Here is a 26,394-nt window from a genome sequence, read left to right as displayed (position 1 = left end):
TTTTGCCTTTAAGACAAGTGTTCACCACAGCATAGGGTACACACTGTACTTTAGTACTCATGGTAGAGAAGCGCGTACAACTGTGGAGTTAGTCCTGGGTCTGGTAGTGCAGAAAAGTGTGTGTGGGTCGGGTGCAGAGCTTGCTCACTCTCATATCAAACAGTTGACAGTCCTGAGAGACATTGATCATTCAAGACAAACGCACACACCTTTGTGTGGCTTAAAAAACACATATTCATAGAATTGTGCCACATATTTTAAACTTTCAATTCGAGGTGATACAGTAGCCATTACTAACACTGCAAATAAAAACGGTGAAACTGTGCTAGAAGGTAGCTCGAGAGCACAGTGTGGGAACAAGGTCAAAGTATCAGGATCTCTTAAAAGCGGTCAACCTTGACCTTCACAAAGAAGGTCCTGAACTGAGCCCTAGTCACCTTATACGTGTGGGTTGCCCACTGCTGGCCCTGCCCTTGTATCTCAGACTGAACATCAGTCAAGTAATATTAGCTTCTTATTAACATTTTCACTTCATAAGCACAATAGACACAGTTCAGAAGAACAATTATCATCATGTCCGAATCAATACCAACATTTTAGATTTTATTTGAAAATGAAAAAATAAAGATTTTGGCGGCAGGAGTGGAGTGAAAAGATGATATTCTATGTAAATCCTTGTATCCTTTTCTTTGTGTTATTTTTCATTGATCTATGTTGTATATACTTTTTTGCACTTTGTTCTTTTTATTAGACTTTTTTCTTTACATTGTTTTTATAAATATATCGTCTGTGTTGCTTTGTGCTGGAAAAACAATTTCTCCAGAGGGATTAATAAAGTTTATCCATTAATATCACATTGCACTAATGTGCTGGAGAGGGAGAGAAAAAAAGGAGGGAATGCCCCTGAAAAATGACACCAGTGGGCTGACACGTATGGAATGAGCTTGACACACCTGCCAGAAGGAGAGAGGATCTGCACAATCATATCACTCACCTGCCAGGAATTCAGGTAATGATCCACCACGTGCAGATGCTCTGATTCCTCACTTGGCCTCCTCAAACTAGGCACATATATATTTTTTAATGAGAATATATAAATGTACTATGAAGACAGTATAAAAATGCCTTATTATCAAACTAGATTCAAGTTAATTGAATACTTTTATTCACCATTTGCTTTCATCAGCTGAATTCAATTTAACAAGTATTAAAAACATCATATCAAAGGCCTCAAGTGGACATTCAGAGAATTGCATGCTACTACCAAAGACATAATCTGTCTCAGAAAAAAACATGTTCTTTCTTAATAGAATATACATAATTTATAATTTAATTTTTATTTAAAGCATATACAGCTGAAGAAGACTTCACACATTTTTATATTTTATACATCCAAAAACACCGTCAACATTTGGTTTGACCATCCATTTTGATGTCACTATGACAAAGATCCATGCACTCTGGTTACCCCAAAAATGAGAAAAAAAAACATGCAAACTACCACCTACAAAAGAAAAATAACAAACCCTCAACTCATTATTTTCTTCAGAGAAGAAATGACTGATGGCACTAAAGTCACATTAGCTTGATCATCTGTTTGCTGGTGACGTCTGAAAACATAATTTCAAACCTCAATATTCAGCAAAATCACATTTAAAGTTGTTATTAGAATTAAAAGATCTGCTTTTCTGCATGTTAAAAATAATCTTTCACACATTCCATTGTATCATGTTTTCAGCTGGCATCCTCATTTGTAAGATAAAACTGCCCAACAATATTTCTTTAGTTCAAGAATGGCATGTTAAAATAGTATTTGTAAAAAGCAAAACGTTTAGCAACACTGCTCTGGCACCTAATACAAACATAATGAGTGGTTGAGCGGTCTCTAATGGTTCCAAAAGTCAAATCAACACAATTTTAAGTTCCAAGAGTTTATATTTAGTTAAAGTTACGAACTACCACCGTGTGAAAGGTAAAGAAGAGGGCTGGGAGGCGTGAGGGCACTGTGAAGGGTGAGAGGGGAGCGAGAACTGTGAGGGGTGAGAGGTTAGAAGGGTGAGAGGGCATGAGCCTCACTGGAAGACGCCACTTTAGCCTAAATGCAGCGGAAGTGGCCGTGACACAGCAGCTGGTGTGTGGTTACATCCTCTCAATGGGGCACTGAGCAACTTTAGTCCGACCATGAGAAGTTCTCTCAGTAACTCAACACTTCCTTAGACCTGTGCTCACCTCAGACTCCTGACTCGAGTCGTCCGTTGGCTCCACAAAATGTTAAGACTTCGGCACACAAGTCATTCGATCTCTATTTCCTTTTAGAAAAATGCAAAGACGCACAAGGACTTCGAATTACACTCACTTGAGAATGAGACCACAACAATCACCATCATTTACCGCTAAATAGTAAACATTTGAATGGCTTGAATTAGTTGTTGGCCAAGTCATGAGTCAATCTACATACTGGTGCAGGTAACACATGTTCAATGAAAAAGTCTAAAGACATTTTGTTGTATTCACTTTCAATAATATTACTCTGCTTCTGTTTTTTTCGAGGATTTTGACCAATCTTCCCTTCAGCATACACGCAAACACCATAATCCTACATGCACTGTGTAGGTTTCCCTGTAGTCAGCACAAGCCACAAACTAGTTCCACTCAGGAAACATCAATGTTGCGCAACATTTAAACCTCCCTTTACTAGATGCAAAAGTTCAGTTTATAATCCAGCAAGTTTTCCAGACCTGTCAATCAAGGCTTCAGATATTGGAGGAGCTGCAACGTTTTTTGACTTTGAGGACAACATGGATCTCGTCCCCGTCCTGAATGCCGTAGGAGTGGAGCGCGCGGCAGCTATACTTCAACTCCTCGGGTCCTTGCGCCGAGCACATCTCAGAGTCGATGTAGAACAACCTGATGGCGTTTGTCGGGAGCTGCAGCAGCGCTCGCAAGTGTTTCTTCAGATCCCCCACGGTCTGCTCCAGACGCAGGTTCAAATGCTCCACCTTGTCGCCGAATCGAACATCTACCATTGTGCTCCGGGGTCGCAGGTCCACCTCCACCAATGGGGCGAGCTGCCCGTACTTGGCTACAAGGGTGTGGTACCTAGAGAACAGAAAAACAACAAGTGATGACCAAAAATGAAAAGTTACTTTACTTTGCTATACACTGCAGTAAACAATTCATGATTAGCCTTTTTAAAGTTATATTACAAAATGTGACAAATGCCATGAGAGAGTTCTTCAAGTATCAGAAAAGAAAAAAAAATACATTTCAATCCTCTATTTAGTGGTAAATAATAAGTGCACCAACTGAGTTTGAGAGCCAACAAGTGCTTCTTGCCTGTCCGTGAGAAAAGATCAGAAAATTCTCTGAGGGACTCAAGTTCCGATAAGAGCTAAGGAACGATAAAATTAAATCCTAGAGAAAAGGCTTTCAAGGAGCTACAGTAGCAGCTGGGCCAATCAAAGCAATTTCCCTACCCGCCCTAAAGCTCTTCCACAAAGCTGATCCGCTGGCTCCGGGTTTTTTGGCAAAACGTATGCTTCACCTTGGGAATTGTGCTCTGAAGCCACAGAACACAATTAGTTCCATTCTAAAGGGCTAAATGGCTTCAGTGTGGTGTGATGGTGCAAATGCACAAGCCGTCGTGCAGATCCAACAAAATCATTTTAGACAACAAAGACAACACTTAAGGTTTGTATTTCTCGATTTGCGCCTTAGGTCATGAAGAAATCAAATCTTTAGTTAACTAGTTTATTCAGGTCTCTCAATGTCTCCTCCTCTTCAAATTCACTCTTCAGTTCCAATGCCTAGGTACCATCCCATAAATGTTTGGACAACACATTTAAGGTTTAAAATTGTAACGGGTCTTACCTTGACCTGTAATCAGCAGCATTTGTATGGACCACACACACTCTAGTGTGTGAGAAGATTTACAATTAACCGCTTTATGCGTTTGAAGGGAGACAAAAAGAAGGTATGATTTATGGGAAATACTGATGAAATATGCTACAGACATAAATAAACAGTAAATAAGAATACATTTTATTAACAGACACCCTGTCATGCACTAGGAATTCTGCCCTAGCTCCTGGTCCTCCCACATGAAGTATATGGTTAAAAAGGTAACTTAAGGTTTGGCAGATTAGGTGATACATGAAAAACATCTTGCAGCTACCCTCCGTATCACTTTTCCAATCACAGAATTCCCAGCACAAAGGCATCATTGAGCTCTTAGAGACTGGTAGCATTGTCTCACAAAGGTTAGTTTCCACCAGTCAGCGGCTACACCTTCTCTCCACAGAATCCATCCCCAACATTCAGGGGAGGTTAAGTGGAATGCTGCTGACACAGAGTCTGGACAACAAATCCATGTGTCATTTCACCGGACACTGTCGTCATAGTTTCATATCTGAACTGTTGTAATGGTGATGATTGACTTGAAAAAAAGTAAAAACAGTAAGCAAAAATGTAACATCATTTCATTATTCAGTCGCTTGATGTTGCTTGTCCTGTTACAATAAAGAGATAGTTAACCAAATATGTGAGAGCAATTTTTGTAGTTTTAGGCCAAATTGTATGTCCATTCTTATGCAAATATAGCAAGAGCAACGAGTCTACTATCTACAGGCTCTCTCGACGTTTACCAGGAGTGTTTGTTGTCTGGGTAGCATGATAGCCATTAAGCTTTTGCTAAAACCAGCTGAACATATTGACTTGTTCCTTTATTTACAGAATAATTAGTTGCTACATTAAAATGGACTTACATTTTATTCTTAACTCCAAAGAGGAAGGGATTAGTCTGAAAATAAAACACAACATAAAATTTGTGAAATTAGTAGCACTACAAAGGAGTAAATATTTGTTTTTTGGCACACAGTCTGCACTTTTGTTTTTTTGCAGAGCTGGGGAAAGGTTGTTGGATCGCCATTAATTTCCTTAATTTTAGCCATCAAGGAAATGATTGTATCGTCTTCTCCTACTCACCCCCCTAAAGCAATTTGGTGGTAAGTAAGTAAGCAAAAGTCAGTGAAGATGCAGTTATGACTGTAATAACATCAACTATGTTTTAAAGTCACAAATACCATAATGTTATCTTCGGCTGCTTTACGGCTCATTTCTTATTTTAAGTATGTGGACTTTCAAGTTTGACTGAAAGAACAAGTTTCACAACAATTCAAATAACTTTCATAATACTTTGTGTTAAATTACTTAAACCCTTCTGTTATCTGAGGGTGACCCAAAGGCCCCCCAAAAAAGTTATTATTTTATCCCTTGTGTTACTTTTAAGTCACTGTGAATTACTTTGAGAAAAGAGGAAGTGATGTGATTATTCTCACCCTCCACTCTCAGGTCACTCAAGAAAGGACAAAGATGTGGCTTTGGTTCATAAGTTGCAACTGTTAAACTAATGTTGTGAAATTAATTTTAAGTAACTTTTTGCTACTACAAGTTTCATCTTCTAAGTTGCCTCTTACAAATGTTCAACTCCTCGTACCTCTCTGGAAGTTCTTGTTCCGGGCAGTCCTGGAAGAACCTGATAAAGAACCTCTCCGCGTCTTCTTGTTCTCCGTCCAACACTTCAGTCCCGTTCAACATAACGACAGAGGGAAGCCTGCGAGAATAAGAGTTATATATTATATCACTGCAACATGTGTGTCAGTCTTTTTGCACATTTATATGTGTGACTATGTTTGTTTTGTATGAGTGAACTCACTGTGCTAAAAGAAGGCTGTGTCTCTCTTTGCTATTATAGCGCTGCAACAATGGAATCCCTCTAACCTTGACGTTTTTCAACTTAGGGAAGTAACTTAACCTTTCAATATCCTTCCACTTGCTAAGACCTGGATGAAGAGTGAACACAAGAAATTCTATTGATCATCAACATCATGCAGGCTTCAGAGATTGCTCCTCCATCACCTGAGTTATTGAGGTTGATGCTGTGCAGGTTTGGGAAAAGCCGCTGAAGCATTTCTTTTGAATCCCCCACACAGTCCAGACAATTGTTAGCCAGGACCAGAGTGTTGAGACTGGGATACATCATCCCGAATTTCCGAACGTCAGACCACCCCTGCAGCTGGTTATCAGTGATCTGCAGCAGGCGTAGCGATGGGCAGGAGTTTTGGGATTCTAACACAGTGTTGAAACCATTCAGGCACAAGAAAAGCTCCGACAGCCTGCAGCATAACAAACAATCACAGAATGTGCAACAAAAGACAAGACAAAAGCTGAACAAAATGTTCTATTTAAGGTTGTCTCTCATCTAAATAGGTACCAAGAGAGAATTTCACGATATTTTAAATTAAAATGATTGTCCAAAACTACAGGGAGGGAAGAGTTTTTTCACTTGAACAGTCCCAGTAAATTAGGTAGATTCACTGCATTTAACTACAAAGCATTCATTTCATTTTGATAAATTAAATAATCTAACTTTGTAATACATTCATTGTAACACTCACTCTGGTGTGTTCTGTGTGAGCACATGCACAGTTTCCCAGGTCACATGTGTGTTAATCAGGACCATTCGGCGGATCCTGGAGAAGACCTCTGCCAAGCTGGGCACCAGCTTTAAACCACTCAGAGGGTTGAAGCTTAAATTTAGGAAGTCCAAGTGAGGGATGTTGGAAACAATGGTGCAGATCTGTCAACCCAGAAGCACAAGAATGATTTTTATAGGCAAATAAAACTATGACATTTTGAACATCCACAGTTAACCTTGAGAACAACGTTAAACAGACCAAGAAACCTTTTCCAAAACACTGAAAGGAGAAATGTGATATTTTTATAATTTTTTTCGGACTGACTGATCTTAATTTCTTAGAGTGATAATAGCCAGTAATTTCTCTTTACTTCGATAAAAGGAATGAGAAGGTGTGTCCGAACCTTGGCATGTACTGCAAGTCTTTAACATGTTCCCTACATCTGAGCACACACGGCAGATCAAGAGGTCCTACAACTCTTACCTCTTCCCAGTCATTGAGTTGATTGTAGGAAAGATCCAATTCAATCACATGACCACATAAAGCTGCAATGTCTGCTCTGTCACCTGCTTTATTTATCCCACAGTAGTTGAGAACTAATGTGCTGGGCAGGAACAGACGATCCCCTGTAAGGGAGGATTCACTCAGTGACAACAACTCTATATCAGTGTGATAATAGATAGATAGATAAAATTTTATCTATCTATATATCCATCTAATATGTGCTTACTTAATTACTGGTGACGTCATACATCTCTCACCTTTGACGGGGGATCCAGGAGGACTGGGAAGTACGACAAGACCTTGGCCATAGGGGAAGTTATCCTGGTTGTACTTCTCACTGATGACTGCGACCAAGGTGCACACCTCCTCTTCATCAGAGGAAGACTCCATCGCTCCTGTCCTGCCTGGGTGTCACAGGAAACAACATTTAATCGCACGACAATGTTTTGTTCTTCAGCATGTCCAGTCCTCTGAAGTCACAATGCTGCTCCTTCTCTGTTATGTAAGATAAAAACACCTAAAAATTATTCATTCCAAAAATATCTCATTGACATGGCAGGGGAAATTGACAGCACAGGCACGTGAGAGGCAGAAGAGAACTGACGGCAGCTGTGGAGAAAACAATGTAAACAAACAGCAGAACCACTTGCTTAGACTCTTTGAGTGTGAGCTGTTGCGACCACACAATGGAACTGTTGAATTAGTTCATTCAACAGTTCCATTGGAAGAGGCAAGAAAAGCTGATTGCCCTGTTTATCATGTATGTTGCCTTGAGCATTTGGTAAAGAGAAAAGTTTTACTGTTGGACCGCTATAAATACCCCAGTGACCTTAAAGATGGTTCCTGTGTTGCCTAACTGTTACTTTACTAAACCATTGACATCATTATCTGGCGGAGGTCATTCAGAATGTTCATTTTCCACTTGTTTGCAGAAATATTAGACAATGCAAGATTTAAAAAAAACAATAAATGAAAGGATAAAAACACATAAGCGAGAAGAAGAAATACACACCCCTGTAAGAATACTATTCATAGTGATCAGAAGTACATTTAGGCTTTATCTTTAAAAACATTTTTATTAGCCTCTTAAATAAAATGTGTTATTGCAGTACCTTACCCTCTGTCCAATGCAGATAGGATAAGATAAACCTTTTTTTTTATTCCCTGGAGCATGAGCACCAGACACTGTTAAAGAAAACATTTCATACATGTTCTTTTTCAAAACAATTTGAATTGGTAATTTAAGTCTCAGAAATATCTATTGAAATATTCCATTGCATGTCAGTAGGAATTTGCGTCTATTTTTTCAGGGGTTTTTCAGTCACGGTGTCAATATTTTCAAGCATGTTCTGTGTTAGACATACAATTAGTAAAATACCACACATATTATTTGGCCACGTCAGCTGAGCGCACAGGATCTGCAATTAAGTAAATTATTTGAACCTTTTCAGACACAAGCTTTATGGAATGTATTACAATTCATCATCACTTCATTAAGACACAATTGACCATGAAGTCAATCCACTGAAGCTTCTTGAAACACATTCATTGAAAGCTAACATGTTTTTTAAATACCCATTAACAGCAATGACGTATTTCTTATCAGAATGCGTGACCTTGTCTGTCTAGTACACAAGGTGTTCCAGGGTCCCTCTTCACCACTGATTACCACTATCAGAACCCAACAGAAAACATCCTTCAGTGAGAGCTTGCTGTTGTTATTTATAAACACTTGTCTTACCTCTGAAAAGTCTTATTCCCTACCTAGCCCCGAATTACATTTTTGTACGCCTGCAGAGAGGGACAAACATTGAAAAAAAGTAGTTATGGTTCAGTCATCAGCTTTGTGATGGCTCTACACGTGGACTCACACACTCAGGTGTGGATATTTCATATGGAATGCTAAAGTTACAAAGCTAATTTGAGTTCGGGGGCAGGAGTGGAGTGAAAGTATCTGGATGTTCTTTTCTATGTTAGTCTTTGTATCCTTGCCTTTGTTGTTTTTCTTTGATCTTTGTTCTTTGTACTTATCTTTAGACTTAGATTGTGTCATCTTGTTCTTTCACTTTATGTTCTTGTTCTTATTTTATTTTTGATTTATTTTTTACAAAAAATTGCTATATGTATTGGCTATTGGAAAAAAAAAACAATTTCAATTTCAATAAAGTTTTACCTTACCTTACCTTACCTTATTTGGAATGACAGCTGTTTTTAGGAACCTGGTTAACACATGATCTTTCAACTTTCGACTACTAATATGGTTCTCACATGTCTAAATATATGTAGCAGCGTATTGTTTAAATGGGAAGGAAGAAAAATCTTGACAAAAGAACATGTTTTGTTGACAAGATTTTTTTTTTCTTATCTACTCGACACTGCCCCCTCCGGTTTAGACAGGTAACGCGGCGAACTAGGAAACAGCAGGGAAGCGGACTTTAAAATACCTCGCTGAAATGTTCTCACCGAATTCGAGGACGGGTTCGCACAATCCAAAAATGGCGAACACTCGATGCGTGATGTAAAGCCTTCAGCGCAAATGAAAAATGTTTAAAAAAAACGAAGGACTTTCAAACGAGTTCAGCGACGCCGTGTTCAAAACACTCTGGTGGGGGTTAAGGGGGGGGGGGGGGGTTGGTCTTCTGTCGACACCACCGAGGCCTGAATTATGGTATGTGCATGATGCTCGAAATAATAATAAAAATCAAATTCAATGTGTAAGCAAAAGTGTTTTTTTGCGGGAGCGATGCCATCCGCGAAAAAAAACAGCTGTTAAAACAAAAACACCTGAAGACATGCACACATTTTAACACTATACTGGTGACACATGATCTGTATGACTGCTTGACAATATGTTTCTAGAAATATAGAATATATGTGGAGTATATCTCACCGTCCCCGATCCACCGACACCGCTGGGTTTGTTTATGTTGTGCTTCAGCTTACTTGTCAGTTTCTGTGACGTCATCGTAGTTCCCGGATGTGGCGTAATTCAAACCCTTTTTAAATACAGTAAGTTTGTCTCTTTCTACAGCGAATAAAACACAAAATTTAAATAAATCTTATTATTTTACTTTTCTTATATTTTGCTCGTATATTTTTGATTTATTGTGCCTGTTTCTGAAGCATTTTATCACAATAGTGTAGTATATATTAGGAGAGCCTATTGTAAGGGACAATGATTAGATTTATCCTTTATGTTTGCAAATATGCAAATATTTAAATACATTTTGGTATCTTTTTCAAGTTTACATTCAGGGCTTTAACAAGTTATGCTCTTTTGAGGAATTATAGAGTTGCCAAATAAAAAAACGTTAATAATGCATAGAAATGCACATCAAATGTGTGTATATATTTCTTCTTACTATTGCTATGCTATTACTATAATTATTATATATTTAGAGATGATCTCACATAAACATTTAACAATTTGCAATTTTTTTGTGTTTGTGTCTGTTTGGACGAAGATGATTTGTCCTATAACTGCAGCTGGTGTCCTGGTGTAGCTGCAACAACCTGTTTTATTAGATAAATTCATAATTAAATCATATTTTAGTCATATAACATAGTCAAAGATTACATGTTTATGATGCTATGGCTTGCATAGAGGCGAGGACATTAAAAAAGGCGATTTCTTTCAAGACACTCTAATCTCACTCTTGCCTTTTTTTTCTGAAATTTTGCAGCCCTGTGTTTGTCTCCAGGATCCAGGGACGTGCAGGTCGAATCACAGATTTCTTACAACTTTCTACTCGAGCAGGATACTATGGTCAATCCGAACCAGAACCTCCCACCACATAAATAGTTGATTTCCTTCTGCAATTAGACTCCTAAACATAAAATGTTTGTAACTGTCCACAATTTCTCCACTATGTAAATAGTTAAATTGCATTTTTATTTAAGATTAAGATTACAATTTGCATTTTAATGTTGCACAATTATACTACAGGGTATTCCTTGTTGGTGGAACCTTAAAAATAATTAAGATAATCGAAAGATCCTTCATCAAAATTAAATTCCTCTCATGTTCAGAAGAGGGCGCAATCTAGCTGAATAAATGTGCTGGTGAAGCTACTCCACCATTTTCGTTTGCTTTAGGGAATGTATTCAAACACATTATTACATTATTAATATGTAACCTTGATTAAAAAAATCGAAATCTATTTTACTTTCTGTCTTGCTTTCTCGACAGCCGCATGTTATTGATAAACATGTTGACCCCCAGTGTGTTGAGAAAGTGTTGTTTTTCTTCTAAATACTATTCAATTCAATTCAATTTTATTTAAAGTGTCTTATAGTAACAAAGTTATCTCAAGACACTTTACAGTTGAAGTAAGACCATAGTGGAGAAAGGAAAAACAGATCCCAGCAATTCAACAATTATTATTTTATTTAATTACTATCATTAAAATTCCTTTCCACGTGGTTCTACCTATTTTGGTGTTTGTTGGTTCATCCTGAAGGCCCTGGCTCGTCTCTGAGAAAGATCAATGAACTTCCATCTTGCTGGGTGCAGCCCACTTCCTATAAGAGGTGAGGAATACCCACCACACTTCCTCTTTTTCATCTCAGCAGAAAGCTCCTGTCAGTGAAAAGCAAAAAGGGGCACATATCCTCTGTTTTGTTTGCCTAGGCCAAAATCACATGATGGCTGATTGTGTGGCCTGCCTAGCACTCTCCGAGGCCACTTGACAGCCACGGAAAGCTTTCGGGGCTTGTCGACCCACGCCACCTCATCCCCAGAGATCATGATTATGATCTAGACAGGTTAACAGCAATGTTGTTTAACAGGGGTCTCCCTCACAAACAACATAGCTCTCCACACGACAAGCTCACGTTACAATGTGATGAGAAGAAGAAGGTTGTTGACGAGTACTGCAGATGAGGTGGAGGAGATCCACAGAGGCACCGAAGATGCAGCAGCTGTCGATGAGCGATCTCCTTCTTCTATAAAATACACTTTATGGTAATAAAGGACATGAAACGGATTATTGTTCTGTGTTTTTTTTGATGAGAGTTTTACTGGCAGAGCGCGTAGCTTCATGCCTGTGACTGTCAGTTACTCACATGTTGCGGCGGGGGCCACTGTGGGGGCGTCGGTTTGTTGAACCTTAGGGGTGAGACTGTGTTGCATGTTTTGAAGTCTTCGCTGCTAATGCTAAGCTATCATGTTCCGCCGCTCAGAGCCTGCAAGGTTTTTAATCTCACAGCATAACTTAAAGTGTTGTCTAACACCGTAGTCCGTTTTGTCATTGCTGGGTCTGTCCACACAGATGAGGGACAGACCCCAATCACTGTCTTTCATTGCCTATTAAGATACAGATGTCTGCAAGACCTGCTCAATAATCTGTGTATACTTTCAGTTTCAGTTTATTTAACTTCCGTGTTTCCATTTGCGCCATTACACGAGAGTGTCCAGGGCAGCAAGTTCCGGGTTTGTTGTCCTGGTGTTTCTGGGCAGGACTGCTATGGAACGGTGTGTCACAGCGCCACTACACACCAAGGGTTTCATGCCATCCTGGGATCCTGCGGGGTCATGGAACTACCGCCCCTGATGACGGGACATGTGGTGATATGTGTGAAGACCTGTTTTCGAGATCAGGTTCTCCAGCAGGACGGTTTTCCTTGAGCAAATGTCCACAAGACCGCTCTAATCAGCTGTGTTTACTTTCACTACCGTGTTGACATTTGCGCCAGTCCGACGGGGTTTGACAGCTGATGAGGTAAGTGAAAATAGACCAGATATATCTATGTTAACTGAAGATTGTTCCTTCCCCCACAGTGTTGTCAAAAGAAATACCGGCGCCGTGGATGGCGTCACGTTTGGCGGCAGAGAAACGCCCTGGAACGGACGCACAATGGCACCTTTACACACGGCTTTTCTCGCCATTCCGAGGCCAGACGAGGGCAGTGAGCTACTGCCCATGCTGGTTGATCATCTGAAGAGGTGCGTGGCGGTCGGATCTCACGAGAGACGAGCAGGCTAGGACCGCCAGCGGAGCTGAAGAATGTACTGGACGGGGGAGGCAGCACTGCAGCCAATGAGAGAAACTGGGGTGAGGATCTTAACCTATCTGGACGACTGGTTGATCCTAGCCAGGTCAGAAGCAAAGAGTCACGCTGACAGGTAAAGGTGTTAAGCCACATTGCCATTCTGGGGTTCATTGTGAACCTCATCAAGAGTGCTCTGACTTCAGCAGTTGATTCACCTGGGGTGCTGCTGAACAAGGAGGAAGGATGCGCGTGCCTCCCAGACATCCAGCCCATCCTCCTACTGACAACACAGTTGCTGGAAGCTCAACGTCATGTGACATCAGCAGGGTCTGTCCCTCCTGGGACTCATGGCAGCAGCTCACACGGCGGTTCGGCTAGGCTTGCTACAAATGAGTGACATCTTGTCTTTCAAGGTCTCGCTCCTTCTGGCGCTGATACCCAAGAAGAGAGCGAGTCAGCTATGTGCTCTCACCGGAAGGTTTTTTCTTTAGAGTCTAGAAGTCATCAGTGTCATTCCATCCGAACCCAGTGTTCCGTCCGAAGGTTCTCAACTCCTTCTTCCGGACGACGACTCTGAGGCTGCGAGCCTTTCATCCACTGCCTCACTTGGACCTGGGTCAAGAACACCTTCACCTATAATGTCCTGTGAGGGCTTTGGCCTGTTACTTACGGTGGGTGGCCGTTTTCAGGCGCTCTAATGCTTCAGAGGTTCTCTCATTCTGCTCCTAGCGGACTAGGGGTACACCCCACCTTCAGTGTGGCACCCTCAGTGGTTTTTTGGCAGGGTGTCGCAGCAGAAGTCGTCTGTTTAGCTGCATCTTGCGTGTCCACCTCAACCTTCATCTCCTTGCCGTGGCGACAGGATCAGTAGCTCACTCTGTTTTGACCCCCTGAGGCCCATGGCTCCAGATTTGGATCCTGGGCCGACGGGGCCCTAATGATGCTGCTGTCAGTAGCGGCAGTACATTGATCCGGTCGGGCTTCGCCTTGGTGTAAACCAATTGCGAAGTGATTAAAGGACAGAGCACCAAAAGAAGTAGAACCTACTACGATTGGTGCGAAGCTCTCCAACTACGTCGCACAGCTGCCGCCTTTCTCAGCTTTTTCTTCAGAGTTTTCAGTAGAAGGGAGTGTGGTGGGTATTCCCCACCTCTAATAGGAAGTGGGCTGCACCCAATTGGGTGGCAAGTTAATTGAGCTTTTTCAGAGAGGAGGCAGGGCCTCGAGGATAAACCAATAGAGAAGCGGTTAGAGGGCTTCGCACCAATCGTAGAAACCTAAAGTTATGAAAGCATTAACTCAGGGCTAATATTACTCACGTGTCATGTTGATTTACTAGCCAGTATTATACCTTCAACAGGTGACTTGAGCCTTTATCAATTTCAGGACAGGTCGGCTTGCTCTTGCTACTAAAGGAAGTTATTTCACAGTCACATGAGTTTGGATCTGTTGTCTTTGATAACATTTTAAGAAAATTGGTGGGTTCATTGATTATGTCAATATAAAATACACAATATATTTTTTATAGTAAATGTTTGTTCATTTTGTCTTTGATCATGACTAAACACTACTTACAGTCAAACATTTTTAAATTAAGAATGTTGTTTATACATAAGCACTAATTTAAGCAACAGACGACTGCAGACTGCTTAGTCTCATATTGTGGGCTTTAACTACATAAAGAAAGATTAGTCTTAATTATTAGAGGAGATCCTTGTGGCAGAAATATTGTCAGAATTAGATACATTTTTGGCAGGAAATCAAGGTTGAGGAAGATATACTGTATAATATGGGCGGGGCCACGTTGGGGGGACGGCGGAGGCATTGGGCGGACCCATGTTACCGTAGAGACCATGTACCGCCCATGCAAGTGATGCTGTCCCCCTGGGTGCTGCATGGTGGGTGGGGGCGGGGGCTTGGGGTCAGTACGTGTGATGGACGGGGCCTCTGCACCTTAGAGACCGTGGACTGCCCATGAAATACTGCTGGCCCCCCAAACTTCCCTCATGACATGGGGGAGGTGGGCTGTGGCTGTTGGGGACGGTCTACAGTTCAAAGATTGGGGGCCGTTCCTGGATGGCTGCAGCCCCATTACCCCCGCCCTGCCCGCACAACCGTGGCCCCCCTGTGACCCGGGGGACTCTCACCGGAGGACCTGAGCCGGTGCCTGGCCATTGCTCCCCCGGGCTCATGCGGTGGCACTCGACCCGGCTACTGGCCGTGTCCGCAGGGTATTGGGGGGGGCTCCGCCGCCGCTGCTGTGGTGGATCCCTATCTCCTTGACTCGGTCCCCTGCTATGGACTTGGTGGCAGCCTGACGGTCTGGGGGTCTTCCGTGGCCCGGCCTGGCCCCGGGGCTCTATCCCCTGACTGGTTCTTATGGCTGTCCCTCTGCCTCCGTGCCTGCGCCTGGTGCCTCCCCCTCTCTGCTTCCTCGGTCGTCCTCGCCTGTGCTTGCCCTCTCGCGCCCCCGGTGGTGGTCCCCCTTCTCGCTGGTGTTTGGGGTCGGCTCTGGTGGTTATCTCGCCTGCCGGGTCCTGGTCTCCCGCAGGTTCCTGCCGCGGCTTGGGCCCCTGTGTCTGGATCCTGCTGTGCTAGGTATGTGCCCTCTGGCCTGGCTATTTCAACCCCCCCCCCCTCCCCTCTATATATCTTCACCCGTCACCGGAGTCTGTATACCTGTGTATTGTATACATTTGTCCCAAACCCACACCTTTTTATTTCTCTCCCGGAGCCCCAGGGATCCACCTCCAGAGCTGCTGCTGATCCAGGGATCCACCTCCAGAGCTGCTGCTGATCCAGGATCTTCACCACGTCATCAGATCCCGAGTTCTCTCCAGCACCCCCATGGACCCTCCAACACTCTCCTCTTTTCTCTCACTATATCCTCCCTCACTCCTCTCCTTATCCATCTGTCTACCCCCCCATCCTTCCTCCCAGCCGGTCAAAGCGGCAGGCCGTCAATAATGAGTCTGGTTCCGCTCGAGGTTTCTGCCTTCTAAAAGGAAGTTTTTCCTCGCCATTGCTCACTGTACAGCTCACTGTACAGTGTTTTGTTTCTTGCTCTTTGATGATTTGCTGGGATCTATTTTTCCTTAATCAACTGTAGTCTTATTTCAACTGTATAGTGTCTTGAGATAACTTTGTTATGATAAGACACTTTAAATAAAATTGAATTGAATTGAATTGTATAAGTAGGGAGTTTAGGCTGACCTGGGTGCTGCCACATTCCTAATTTCTCCATAGTAATTATCAGCAATATCATAAATCATAATGTCAACCCTCCTCCCTGTCGGATCCTGCTTCTTCCCCTTCTGTGTCCCAAAATACATCCAAACCTGTTGCTCCGAACTGAGGGGCCAGACGACCAGACAGTGACAGTGTGAGTGGGGGCAGCAGGGGTGAGCGTAGAGGAAATGCAGAGTCGGTGGATGATGATGGATTTGAATCTTTGGTTGCTAAGTTGGACCTCTATGAAAGGTTGGTGCACACTTTGAGAACCTGATCTGTTCGTCAAGTACGTTATGTGTTTGGCCTAGGTGACACCATACTTAAAAATAACAAGCGCTCTTGCCGTGACTGTACAAGAGGAGCCGGTGGAAGAACATGTTGAGAGAGCAGCCAGAAGGAAGTGTACGAATTGAAAAGTGACTTGTGGTCATGGAATATCGTGAGTTGAATTAAGGACCAAGAAGATTTATGTCAATTGAAGCTCTGCTGAAGGACTAAGAGAGTAGAAGACATCAGACACTCACCAAGCAGAACATTTTTTCAGTTATTGCTCTGCTGCTTTCAACACCCATGGATGAAGCAAACAAGGAGAAAATGGTCAGCAAGACTTTGGACCAGTTCGAGGCCACAATGCAAGCTGCCGTTAAAGAGGTACATGTTGATGTAAGTGCTTTCAAGGAACGTATCGAGCACCGAATCCATGAGATGTGCTCCAAAAATGGAACCTTGGCTGATGCGGTGACCAAACTCCAAGAAGAGAATCATCAACTGAAGGCAAAGTTAGACGCACTCAGTTGCCTCGTGGAGAGTCTTGCTGGTGTGAAGAGAGATCATGAGGAAGGTGTAAAGAAGAGAGAAGTAAAAGGGAAGCCCCACGAAAATATAGAATGTGGGATTTCAGAGGGTCAAGCTACCTTTCCGGAGGCACCGGGGTCGAGTTTAGGAGTCAACCACGGCAGCAATCCAGCACCTCCTCCGTGGAGAGCCAGGAGACACGTGGAGCTCAATGTGAGTATTGATTTTGCCCATTTTTTTTGTGTCACATAGAAGAAGGATATTGCTTGTTATTTTGAATTTTAGCAATGAAAATAAAACTGAGTCGTTTTACGAAGCTTTGGCACAAATATGTCTAACTAAAAATATAGTAAATTAATTCATTGCAGTGATGGTGAGCCACAAATCAAACATTGTGTCACAGCCCTCTCCCCAAAATGATCTGGCTGCTCCCTCACTCTCAACCTACATTATGAAGACAAAACTGTTTGCCTTTCTCCAAATTGCGGAATGAGGTTATCTTTAACATTCTAACAAAAACAGCCTCCAGTATATCACCAGAGATCTGGATGGATTTGAACTCACACTGACTTTGATAAATACTAGCAGCAATCTAGTTGTTCATGTATTTAGAGTATATAACCTTTTTTGGTCCTTAATGTTCTAGGTTAGAATATGTGAATGGAAATGTCGTCTCAACTATATATATCTTTAAAATGCTGAGGTGGACCATGATCATATAGCATCCAATGTATCTAGAAGAAGACAAATGTGTAAAGACAAGTGAGACCCAACATCTTGTCAAAAATCACAATACAATTGATTATTGAATTATTTAAGAATTATACAGATCAAGTGTGGTCTTATTATCAAGTAAAAAAAACAACAACCTGTGAACAAAGCTGACTAATATAATGACATATGATATATAGCAGACTATAGTTTAGTCTAATACACCCCCTCCAGCTATTCAACTAAAATCACATGGTCAGAATTAGATATTTGCATAGGCATCATATTTAGGGATTTCTTCTTTCTTGAAAATGAGCCAAAAGCTCCTCATTGACGATAAACATTGTACTTTGGTGCTTTGATTTAGTTTTTTGGGGAGTTTACTCAGTAATGGTCAACTTTTTTTCTTTTTTAGTTAATAATCTGTTTGCTCACGTGGAGGATTTCATGTTCATAACAATGCCTGAGCCCCAAATACTGGCATTTGGTTGGTAAGCGCCACAGGCTCACACAGAGATTTGTCAGGTATTGGAACAACATGTGGATGAGCTACATGATCCCTGACAATAGTCACAAGAGATTCATGACTCATCCGACCACCAGTGCAACAGTTTTGTTCCTCACGAAAAAAACAAAGAGACAAAGGTCATTTGGCCTGTGAAGTGACTCAACACTACTTACCAGGAGCTTTATTTAGTCTGGGTATTGACCTTTCACTTATTATAATAATAATTGTACTATATGATTTAGTTTTGATATTGAAAACCATTTCTGAGGATTATTTACCATCTTGGTTCATGAGAAATTAAACACACTTTTGCTCAGTCTCAGCGCATGGTTTTACAACAGCAGGTCTTCCTAAGGGCGAATGTATTTTGGGGGCATGTTTTGAGACAGATGGGCAGTACAGCCTCGGGACTTTCACATAATACCTCTTTACGACCGAGCGTTGTATCTAAGATTCACATCCACGAAGCATGATTATATTTAGAGTCAAGTGAGGGGCAGCCTGGATTTAGTCCACATGGACACTTCATCCATCATATTGTCACATTGCTATGACGTCACGCAGACAGAGTCTCGAGGTGTAAAAATAAAACTCACTCTACTAAGTTCCAAGGAATCCTGCCTCTGAGCCAACCAGGCTCTCAAATCACCCAATGGAAAGTTGTATTTGTACTTTTTTCCAGTCATTAATATCCCCTGGCCCTTGGGCCAAGAGTGTCAACCAGCTGTTCGGAAACACACACCCTCTGCTCACTACTGTCTACTGAAATCACTCATAGTTTGCCATTCGTATATTTTTTATATTTTCATGAGTTACCAGAAGATATTATATATATATATATATATATATATATATATATATATATAGATATATATATATATATATATATATATACATATATACATATATATATATATAAATATATATATATACATATATATATATATATAAATATATATATATACAGATATATTTATCTTTACTGATGGTTCCTCGCACACGGTTCAGAACCAGAGGAGAGAAATCCTTCCAGGCTGTTGCTCCTAAGCTTTGGAACGATCTTCCTCTTTCTTTGTGCTTGATGGATCTACTGACTCCTTCAAGAAACATCTTAAGACGTTTTTATTTGTTCAGGCTTTTCCTTGATTTTCTGGAACTCCTGTTGTGTTATCAGTTTAATCTTGCCCTTTAAAGTATATACTTTATTGAATATTGTTTTGATTGTTCAAGCGCTTTGTAACCCTGCTATGGAAAAACCCTATACAAATAAAAATTACTTACTTACTTACTTTAAACTAAAGTTAAATAAATAAATTATGAAAAACAAAAACATATCAAACAAACACAAAAAAAGGGAATCACATCCTGACCTTTTTTAAAGCCCAGTAGTGAAGAGATGTCCAAGTGATAACTTATCAAAAGTCAGAAGTCGTCATGTGAAAAAACACAAGCGAGACACAAAAACAACACACTTCAACATCAGGAAAAACAACATGTGTCACTATGGTAATGGATTAAAAGTGTGACCTGTTTCTAAGAATGAAACCTACATTGGATTAACCCATATCAGAGAGTCAGAAGGTGATTTGTGAGAGAAGCCCTCTGGAGCCTGCGAGTCACAGTTGGGCTTATCTTCTCTTGTTGCATGGAATACTGAAGGACTGGGAGGTTTATCTGTACGTCTGCTGCTTCCATCAGAAGAGACAAGAACAACAGAGATTCTAATACACTTGTCTCAGCAAAAGTCCAACATGTTCTACTGATACGGCTTCTTGAAGCATTTGGGTCTATATTGGGAAGAAGGAAGGAGATGATTGCAAAGTCCAAAATAGGCTTAAGTAGGAATTCTGGTTTGCTGGCCACAGCTGTCATTTCAGCTGTCCAATGTCTGCGCATCACATGTTTGAAATGCTTATTTACACTATTACTTTTAAAATGTCACTCAATTCCTGGGTTCTATTAATTCATCTGAGTGAGGGAGATGAAAGAAAAACTTATCTAAATAAAAAAATTAAAAGTAAGTTGTAATTTTTGCAAATGTTATTGAAGGTAAGTTATTCATGTTCTGTTCAAATGTGTCTACATCTACAGTAGTTAACCTCCCAGCACTAGATGACTGTCTGACTAGTGCTGGTTGTCAATCCCTACACTGTTCACGCCATAGTTTCATTATAAGGTGAATTTTCATCTATGCTACGAAGATTTACACCCAATATGTTTTGTCTTTAGGGAAGAAGTTAGTTAGCAGTTAGCCAGACAGAATAGCATCTTCTGCCTGGCTGCAGAACAAATTGATTTATAGAGATCCATTAAACAGATGTGGGATTTCAATCTCTCTGGTCTCTCCTCTGAAGGGCATTGGGGAAAACGCAGACAAAAACAGCACTTCAAAACAGGAAACCAAACAAGGTAAGTTGACACTCTTCACTCTCTGCAGCAGCTGCCTCACTTGTAAAATTTGGTTTGTTTTAAGAGCATTTGGTTCCAGACCCAGCCCAGCATCACCTTCCTCTCGCCGCTGCCACCAAAGCCAACTCAGATTTACCTGCTCCCCTTCAGTCACCCACATACGAAGCAACAGGTTTGCTGTTTACATTCTTGATTTACAGGTCCCACATTTAGTGACCCGATTTGACTTTATATACAAATAAAACTTGACATTTTATTTAAGAATTCATTAAAATAAAATAAAAACCTCAAGGAGTTTGTTTTAATTAAATTGAACGATTAGGGACATATGAAACCCCTTATCCATTTTATTTTATGTTCCCATGTGGATTTGGATTTTTCCCACTTATACCACTTTTAATTGTTGTCTCCATATATACGTACATAGTTATCTCATTTATATATCAAATGTCCATTTAAAATGACAAAAACATCTGCACAGCTACCACTAGAGCCTGTAACTAGTTCTTGTTGGTGAAAGAAACACATTGAAATACTTATCCACCTATTTATTTGAGCAATTCGTGTCCTCCAGACAAACCTTTGACTCACCTCCCTGTCGTCTCTATGACAACCAAACCTGTACCGTCTCCTGCACCTGTGCCCAAAGTGGCTGCTCTCTCTACAGAGGCTAAACCAACAGTCGACCGAGATCCTTCTCCAAAAAAAGGTGAATATTGCGCGATGTTTTTGTTTACTATACTGTAATGACTCTGCTCTCAGATCCCACCTCTGCATCTTTACCAAGTCACTCAGCCATGGAACCTCCGACAGTTAAGAAAGGAGTCTATCCGTTTAAGCGAGGTAAGTAAGAGTGAATTTTCGTTCACATGAAAAACGAGAATCCATCTAAATCTAAGTGTTTGTTTTTATAAGAAACAAGTGAGTCAAAGTCCTTCGTCCAACAAAGTGCTGACTCTACACTATCAGCGACATTAACGCAGAGTTCTGTGGATGCTCAGGAGCCAACGGTTAACCCTGGAGAGTATCCCTTTAAGAGAGGTCAGCACAACTACATGTATTCAAGTCCCATCATTTCTTCTTTCTTTAAATGATCTTTGTTTCTCTATAGTTCCTGTTCTCAAAACACCCAGTCCCAGTCTAAAGAGAAGTGTCAGCTTTCCTCAATCAGCAGGTAAAACACTCGCCAAAATGTGTGTCAAAGACAAGACAGAGGGGCCGTATGTGGCTCCATTGCTCCTTTTCTGTGGCCCACAACATCTCCTAATATACCGTATGGTCATCTTAAGACAAAACACTGAGAGGTTTGTTGGCATTTCTTTAAGTGACAACCTCTTAATCCAAGGATATCTATCATGCGAGGAGCTAGTTTCGCTGTTATGACATGAAAAGAGCTGAGCCAAAAGGCAAAGAACACTACTTTCTATTATTTCAGTTAAGAGGTCAGTATAAAGTATAGAGTCTGGTTTGGTTGGGTACAGTTAAATTGGAAATGTAGCCTCTCTGATAGATAATCATATTTCTCCGGCACAGAAGTCACCTTCTTTTCGACATCCGACTCTCTGGCTCAAAAGCTTTAATTAAATTCATTTGGTGATTCCCGTGTTACTCTGGATGCACATGTCTTTGGAAAAGAATAGAAAGTGGTGCAAGGTGATGTTACTAACTACCTCACCTCGCTTTATTTTATGAGCCAGTTTGAGAACTTTACTGCCACCTGAACTCCCTTGAATTTCTGTGTGTATGGGGGGGTAAAAGTATTCCCACCTTTAGCATCAAGCAGGGTATATTTCATTACCCATTAACTTTATGTTTGATTATCTTTTAGCATTTATTTAAGTATGGCATACATGTATATAACAATTTTAATCTGACACTAGTACGAGTGGGAGTGAGCTGCTTAGTGGAGGTCTGCGCTCTTCTGAGGGATTACTTGTTTCACATCCAGCTGGCTTTGAGATAACTGTTCAAGATGTTTCTCCAACTAATAGGAGGTGAAAAGAACAGACTGTAAAATTAGATGGCTGGGAATATCATGAAAAAAAAACTGTACCGTTGTTTTAATGATTGTTGTCTTGAAACAGAAAAGCTACTTCCTTCCAAGTCCATCATTAAATCTGGATTCTCGCCAAACTTGGAGAAGTAAGTTGACTCTATTTATTGTTCTTATAGTTAATCGAATAAAGTCTTTATGGAAAATGTCAAGAGAAAATAATCATACTATTTTCTTTCAGTTCTCACTTCAACAAAAAAGGCACCAAGGCTGCCGGCGTGGAGTTCAAGCAGGAAGTGATCAAATCTTCGACCCTCCCGCGCTCCAGTGGCGCTCAGGCCAAACGGGCTCTTTTTGAAAGGATGAACTCAGAGCCCATCAAGTAAGCTGTCAAACCTTTTTCAAAGCAACATCTCTGTGATCCTTGCAAATCCCCCTGTGAGCACAGACCAAAGGATTCTAAGCCTAAACTGAAGCGCTCCCAGAGTTTTGGGGTGTCCAGTGCCAGTGGTATCAAAGCCATCCTGCTTGAGTGGTGTCGCTCCAAAACCATCGGCTACCAGGTACAATGATTTTACATTAATAGGAATTATAAAACAACACAAGCACTGGAATAAATAATGGCAGTGATTTGAAAAACAAATCTTCCTTACAGAACATTGACATCCAGAACTTCTCCTCCAGCTGGAGTGATGGGATGGCTTTCTGTGCTTTGGTCCACTCTTTCTTTCCTCTGGACTTCGACTACAACTCTCTAAATCCTGCGAACCGGAAACAAAATCTGTCTCTTGCCTTCAGCACAGCAGAGTGAGTGAGAGTATAACTCAACTGTTCTTAACCCAAGCTCATTGTTGCTTAGCGCCATCTGGTGGGTGTCCAGCTTAATCACGTTTTTTCTTGTTCAATTAAACCATGACAAACACAGTAAAAATGCCATACTGAGGGTGTCAATAATTATCTGTCTGTAGTTTTGTGTTCAAAATGTATTCAACTCTGCATACATATTTCGAATCCGTCTATAGTTCCAACCCTCTGTTCCCACTACAAATAGTCCAAAATGTCTATTTATTATGTTAGAAATAGTTGTGCAGTATGATGATTAATTTATAAACAGTATCTCCAATACTAGAAAACTGTCTGTCAAAATAAGCCACAGTAAAAGCCTCACTTTCATATGTAATCCATCTGTTGTCTACAGGGCCCAGGCTGACTGCCTTCGTCTGATTGAGGTGGAAGACATGTTGGAGATGGGGGACAAACCAGACCCTATGTGTGTCTTCACATACGTCCAGTCTCTTTACAGCCACCTGAAGACATTTGAATAACTCTGTATCAGAGTATAAATATTAAAAAAGTCACTGATTTTTGCTCAGAATCGGATAAAGGAAACTCCCCAGGCCTCTACTATGGTTTTAAGCTTTAAGATAGTATTCTGTGCTGTCAATCAAGTATATAGTCTCGCAAGTTTTGTACTGTGTGTGTGTGTGTGTGTAATCACCAAGCAGTGTTAATCATCTAAATACATGCTGTTTACAGGGGAGAGTTCTAATGAAAGTGTTTACTGTTATTAAAAGATAAAATGTTACTTCTCTTCTGAAAATGCTCGATTAGTGTGTCTGAACTTTGTGCCAAAATGTGTATTGGTTCATAATGTAAAATGTGTGATTCTAATACGTAGTGATCCAGTTAAATGTAAATGTAGTCTAATTCCACATTACGTTGCATGGGTTTACTTCGGTTTTCCTCCCACAGCCCAAAAACATAGAGGTTGATTATGAACTTGTTTACCCCACCTATCGTCAGAAGAAACTGAGATTGTTTCCAGACCCCACCTCCGCAGTAAGGGAATAAGCAGTAGAAAAGGAATAGATGTATGGATGGATAGGTTGAACCTCACCTGACCACAAACAAGCAAAGTATTGCTCTTCATATTCTCTGTAAGTCAATCCGATCTCTGTCATTGTGTAGCAGGAGGTCACAGTGGCTGATGTTCATACCTGAGTGTATTTTTATGAGATCATTTTCACATCCTGGAATTGAGACCAATCCAACAAAGTAAACTGAAGCACTGAAGTGAAAACATCTGTCCTACCAAAACTTCTAAATTGATTTCAACCGAGCAGATTTGATGTCCTGCTATCTCCAGTCACAGCAGCAGAGGCGCTGAAAGATGCGGACATCATCGTTGCTGTGGAAGACACTGACTCAGTAGATGATCAGCGAAGTGATGAAGCTGCTGAAGGACATGGAAAAAGATGAAGTGGAGACACAAGTGAGCCGGTCTGATAAAAATGTTGCCCTCTGTTGTGAGAGTTATGTCTCACACACACCTGGGACGCACACCAAGATTCAGATTAGGATTTTGGAATAAATTACCTAAAGATACTAGGCCTGACCTGGTATTGTGTCATACGGTGTTGAGGCTTCGAAGCGTGTGCCAAGTAATCCAGATTTATTCCCCTGAAGCACATATGGAGGCATGTGTTGGTAACATTCTCGTGGCGTGGCTTCGTGAACCAGCCTACCACGTGACCGTTTCAGAATGTATTCATTGCTTCCCTTGATTTCGAAATAAAGGTGCCTCCGAAATTTTATGGATCTTCTCCCTCATCTTTTGGATTTGGCTGTGTGAGTATTTATGTGAGACTTAGCGAACGATCTTTTGTACCTAACCCATCTGTTGTCACGCAGCATCTTGAGCCGATCTCTCTAATAAAGTACAATTATTCTGAGTAATTTTTTGAAAGGATGGTGAATAAATAAACCACCTGAAGTCATGTACAGGATTCATGTTTAAATAAGGTGCAGCTTCCGATGTGTTGAGCCAGGCGCCAGAGCCCTGCGTACCCTTAGGACAGGACAGCAGTACTCAACGACACTTGCTCCACAACTCTGTTTTGCAACAGTATGATAAACCAAGGGAGAAACTACTTGTTTCTTGTAGAAATTGCAGTCTCAATTTGGCATCTAAGCTTTTGAGAGTGTAAGTGGTATATCCAGTTGTAAATGCTCCTTGATGTGTGCTTTAGTCTTTCAACTACTTGGTCCCTTATCATCTCTAGCAGGTAGTTTTCAAATGTCCAGATCCATGACTTGAATGGGACCGGCGTTTCCCCCCCAAAGTTTTGTAGAAAAGGTGTAGGCTGGGTCAGGTTCAGGGACGCCATCCTCGTCACCAATATGTTGTGTAGTGCCATCCTTCATCTCCTGCATCGGACCTACTACCTCCTGGATGAAGGAAGTGGCTCAGTGAGGATCCTGTTCCTGGACTTTTTCCATTGCCTTCAACACCATCCAGCCCACTACGCGGCAGGACAAACTGACACAGATGCATGGGGAGGGTCCACATGCATCTGGCCTGGTCTCCTGGACTGCGGACTACCTCACTGATCGACCACAGTACGTCAGGCTAAAGGACATCACGTCTGATACTGTGGTGTGCAGTACAGGAGCACCTCAGGGGACAGTACTGGCCCTTCTCCTCTTTACCATCTACACTTCCTTAATGCTTATTCCTTAATCTATCGATCTAATCTAGTTGTAAGGAGTAGCCGTTAGATTACTCAATTCACTTTATTGAATATAAAGGATCAAAAGGCAGGACATAGTAGGTAGCATAACATGTTGCTTCATTCTTCTTCTACTCTTTTGTCTTCTTTTCTCTGCTACTATACATCAGCTTCATCTAGTGCACCACAAGCACCTCTAGTGTTCAGGCAAAACAAACTGTATTCACCAGAAATGTCTCTGATGAAGAAAAAGAGATGTAGATGGCT

At 41.2% G+C, this 26,394-nt stretch overlaps 2 protein-coding genes across 3 annotated transcripts; one reads left to right on the top strand and one right to left on the bottom strand.

The window, feature by feature from the left end:
* Positions 1–1,142: 1,142 nt before the first annotated feature.
* On the bottom strand, positions 1,143–9,928 carry LOC148066856 (tubulin-specific chaperone cofactor E-like protein). 2 transcript variants are annotated; one of them, XM_087807708.1, is made up of 8 exons: positions 9,871–9,928; positions 7,238–7,384; positions 6,960–7,102; positions 6,456–6,637; positions 5,917–6,173; positions 5,714–5,840; positions 5,495–5,611; positions 1,143–3,099 (listed from the first exon to the last, which is right to left on the bottom strand). In XM_087807708.1, exons 2-8 carry the CDS (start codon positions 7,368–7,370, stop codon positions 2,754–2,756), a joined length of 1,305 nt encoding a protein of 434 aa, XP_087663834.1. In that variant the 5' UTR covers positions 7,371–7,384; positions 9,871–9,928; the 3' UTR covers positions 1,143–2,753. The 2 variants fall into 2 exon arrangements, with proteins under 2 accessions (XP_087663834.1, XP_087663835.1); XM_087807709.1 differs by lacking the exon at positions 9,871–9,928 and adding an exon at positions 9,444–9,578.
* A 2,461-nt stretch (positions 9,929–12,389) lies between these two features.
* Positions 12,390–25,090, top strand: LOC148066855 (smoothelin-like protein 2). The gene is made up of 15 exons (XM_087807698.1): positions 12,390–12,700; positions 12,760–13,104; positions 13,175–16,641; positions 16,747–17,210; positions 20,571–20,625; positions 20,690–20,797; positions 21,200–21,334; positions 21,388–21,468; positions 21,541–21,666; positions 21,737–21,799; positions 22,710–22,767; positions 22,860–23,000; positions 23,067–23,181; positions 23,274–23,425; positions 23,817–25,090. Exons 3-15 carry the CDS (start codon positions 16,632–16,634, stop codon positions 23,941–23,943), a joined length of 1,635 nt encoding a protein of 544 aa, XP_087663824.1. The 5' UTR covers positions 12,390–12,700; positions 12,760–13,104; positions 13,175–16,631; the 3' UTR covers positions 23,944–25,090.
* The last annotated feature ends 1,304 nt before the right edge of the window (positions 25,091–26,394 follow it).

This window comes from Callionymus lyra, chromosome 14 (genome assembly GCF_982586985.1).
Source record: "Callionymus lyra chromosome 14, fCalLyr1.hap1.1, whole genome shotgun sequence".
Lineage (NCBI taxonomy): Eukaryota > Metazoa > Chordata > Actinopteri > Syngnathiformes > Callionymidae > Callionymus > Callionymus lyra.
The sequence above is the reverse complement of the archived record's forward strand: the minus strand, read 5'-3'. Positions and strand labels throughout refer to the sequence as shown.

Excerpts from the sequence above, each read along its gene's own strand:
- LOC148066856 (XM_087807708.1), bottom strand. The coding sequence starts at position 7,370 with ATGGAGTCTTCCTCTGATGAAGAGGAGGTGTGCACCTTGGTCGCAGTC. Across the intron at positions 7,103-7,237 it reads TCCTGGATCCCCCGTCAAAG|GGGATCGTCTGTTCCTGCCC; the intron begins GTGAGAGATGTA and ends CCTCCCTTACAG. Across the intron at positions 5,841-5,916 it reads CATCAACCTCAATAACTCAG|GTCTTAGCAAGTGGAAGGAT; the intron begins GTGATGGAGGAG and ends CTCTTCATCCAG.
- LOC148066855 (XM_087807698.1), top strand. Across the intron at positions 21,667-21,736 it reads AGAGTATCCCTTTAAGAGAG|TTCCTGTTCTCAAAACACCC; the intron begins GTCAGCACAACT and ends GTTTCTCTATAG. Across the intron at positions 23,001-23,066 it reads ATGAACTCAGAGCCCATCAA|ACCAAAGGATTCTAAGCCTA; the intron begins GTAAGCTGTCAA and ends CTGTGAGCACAG.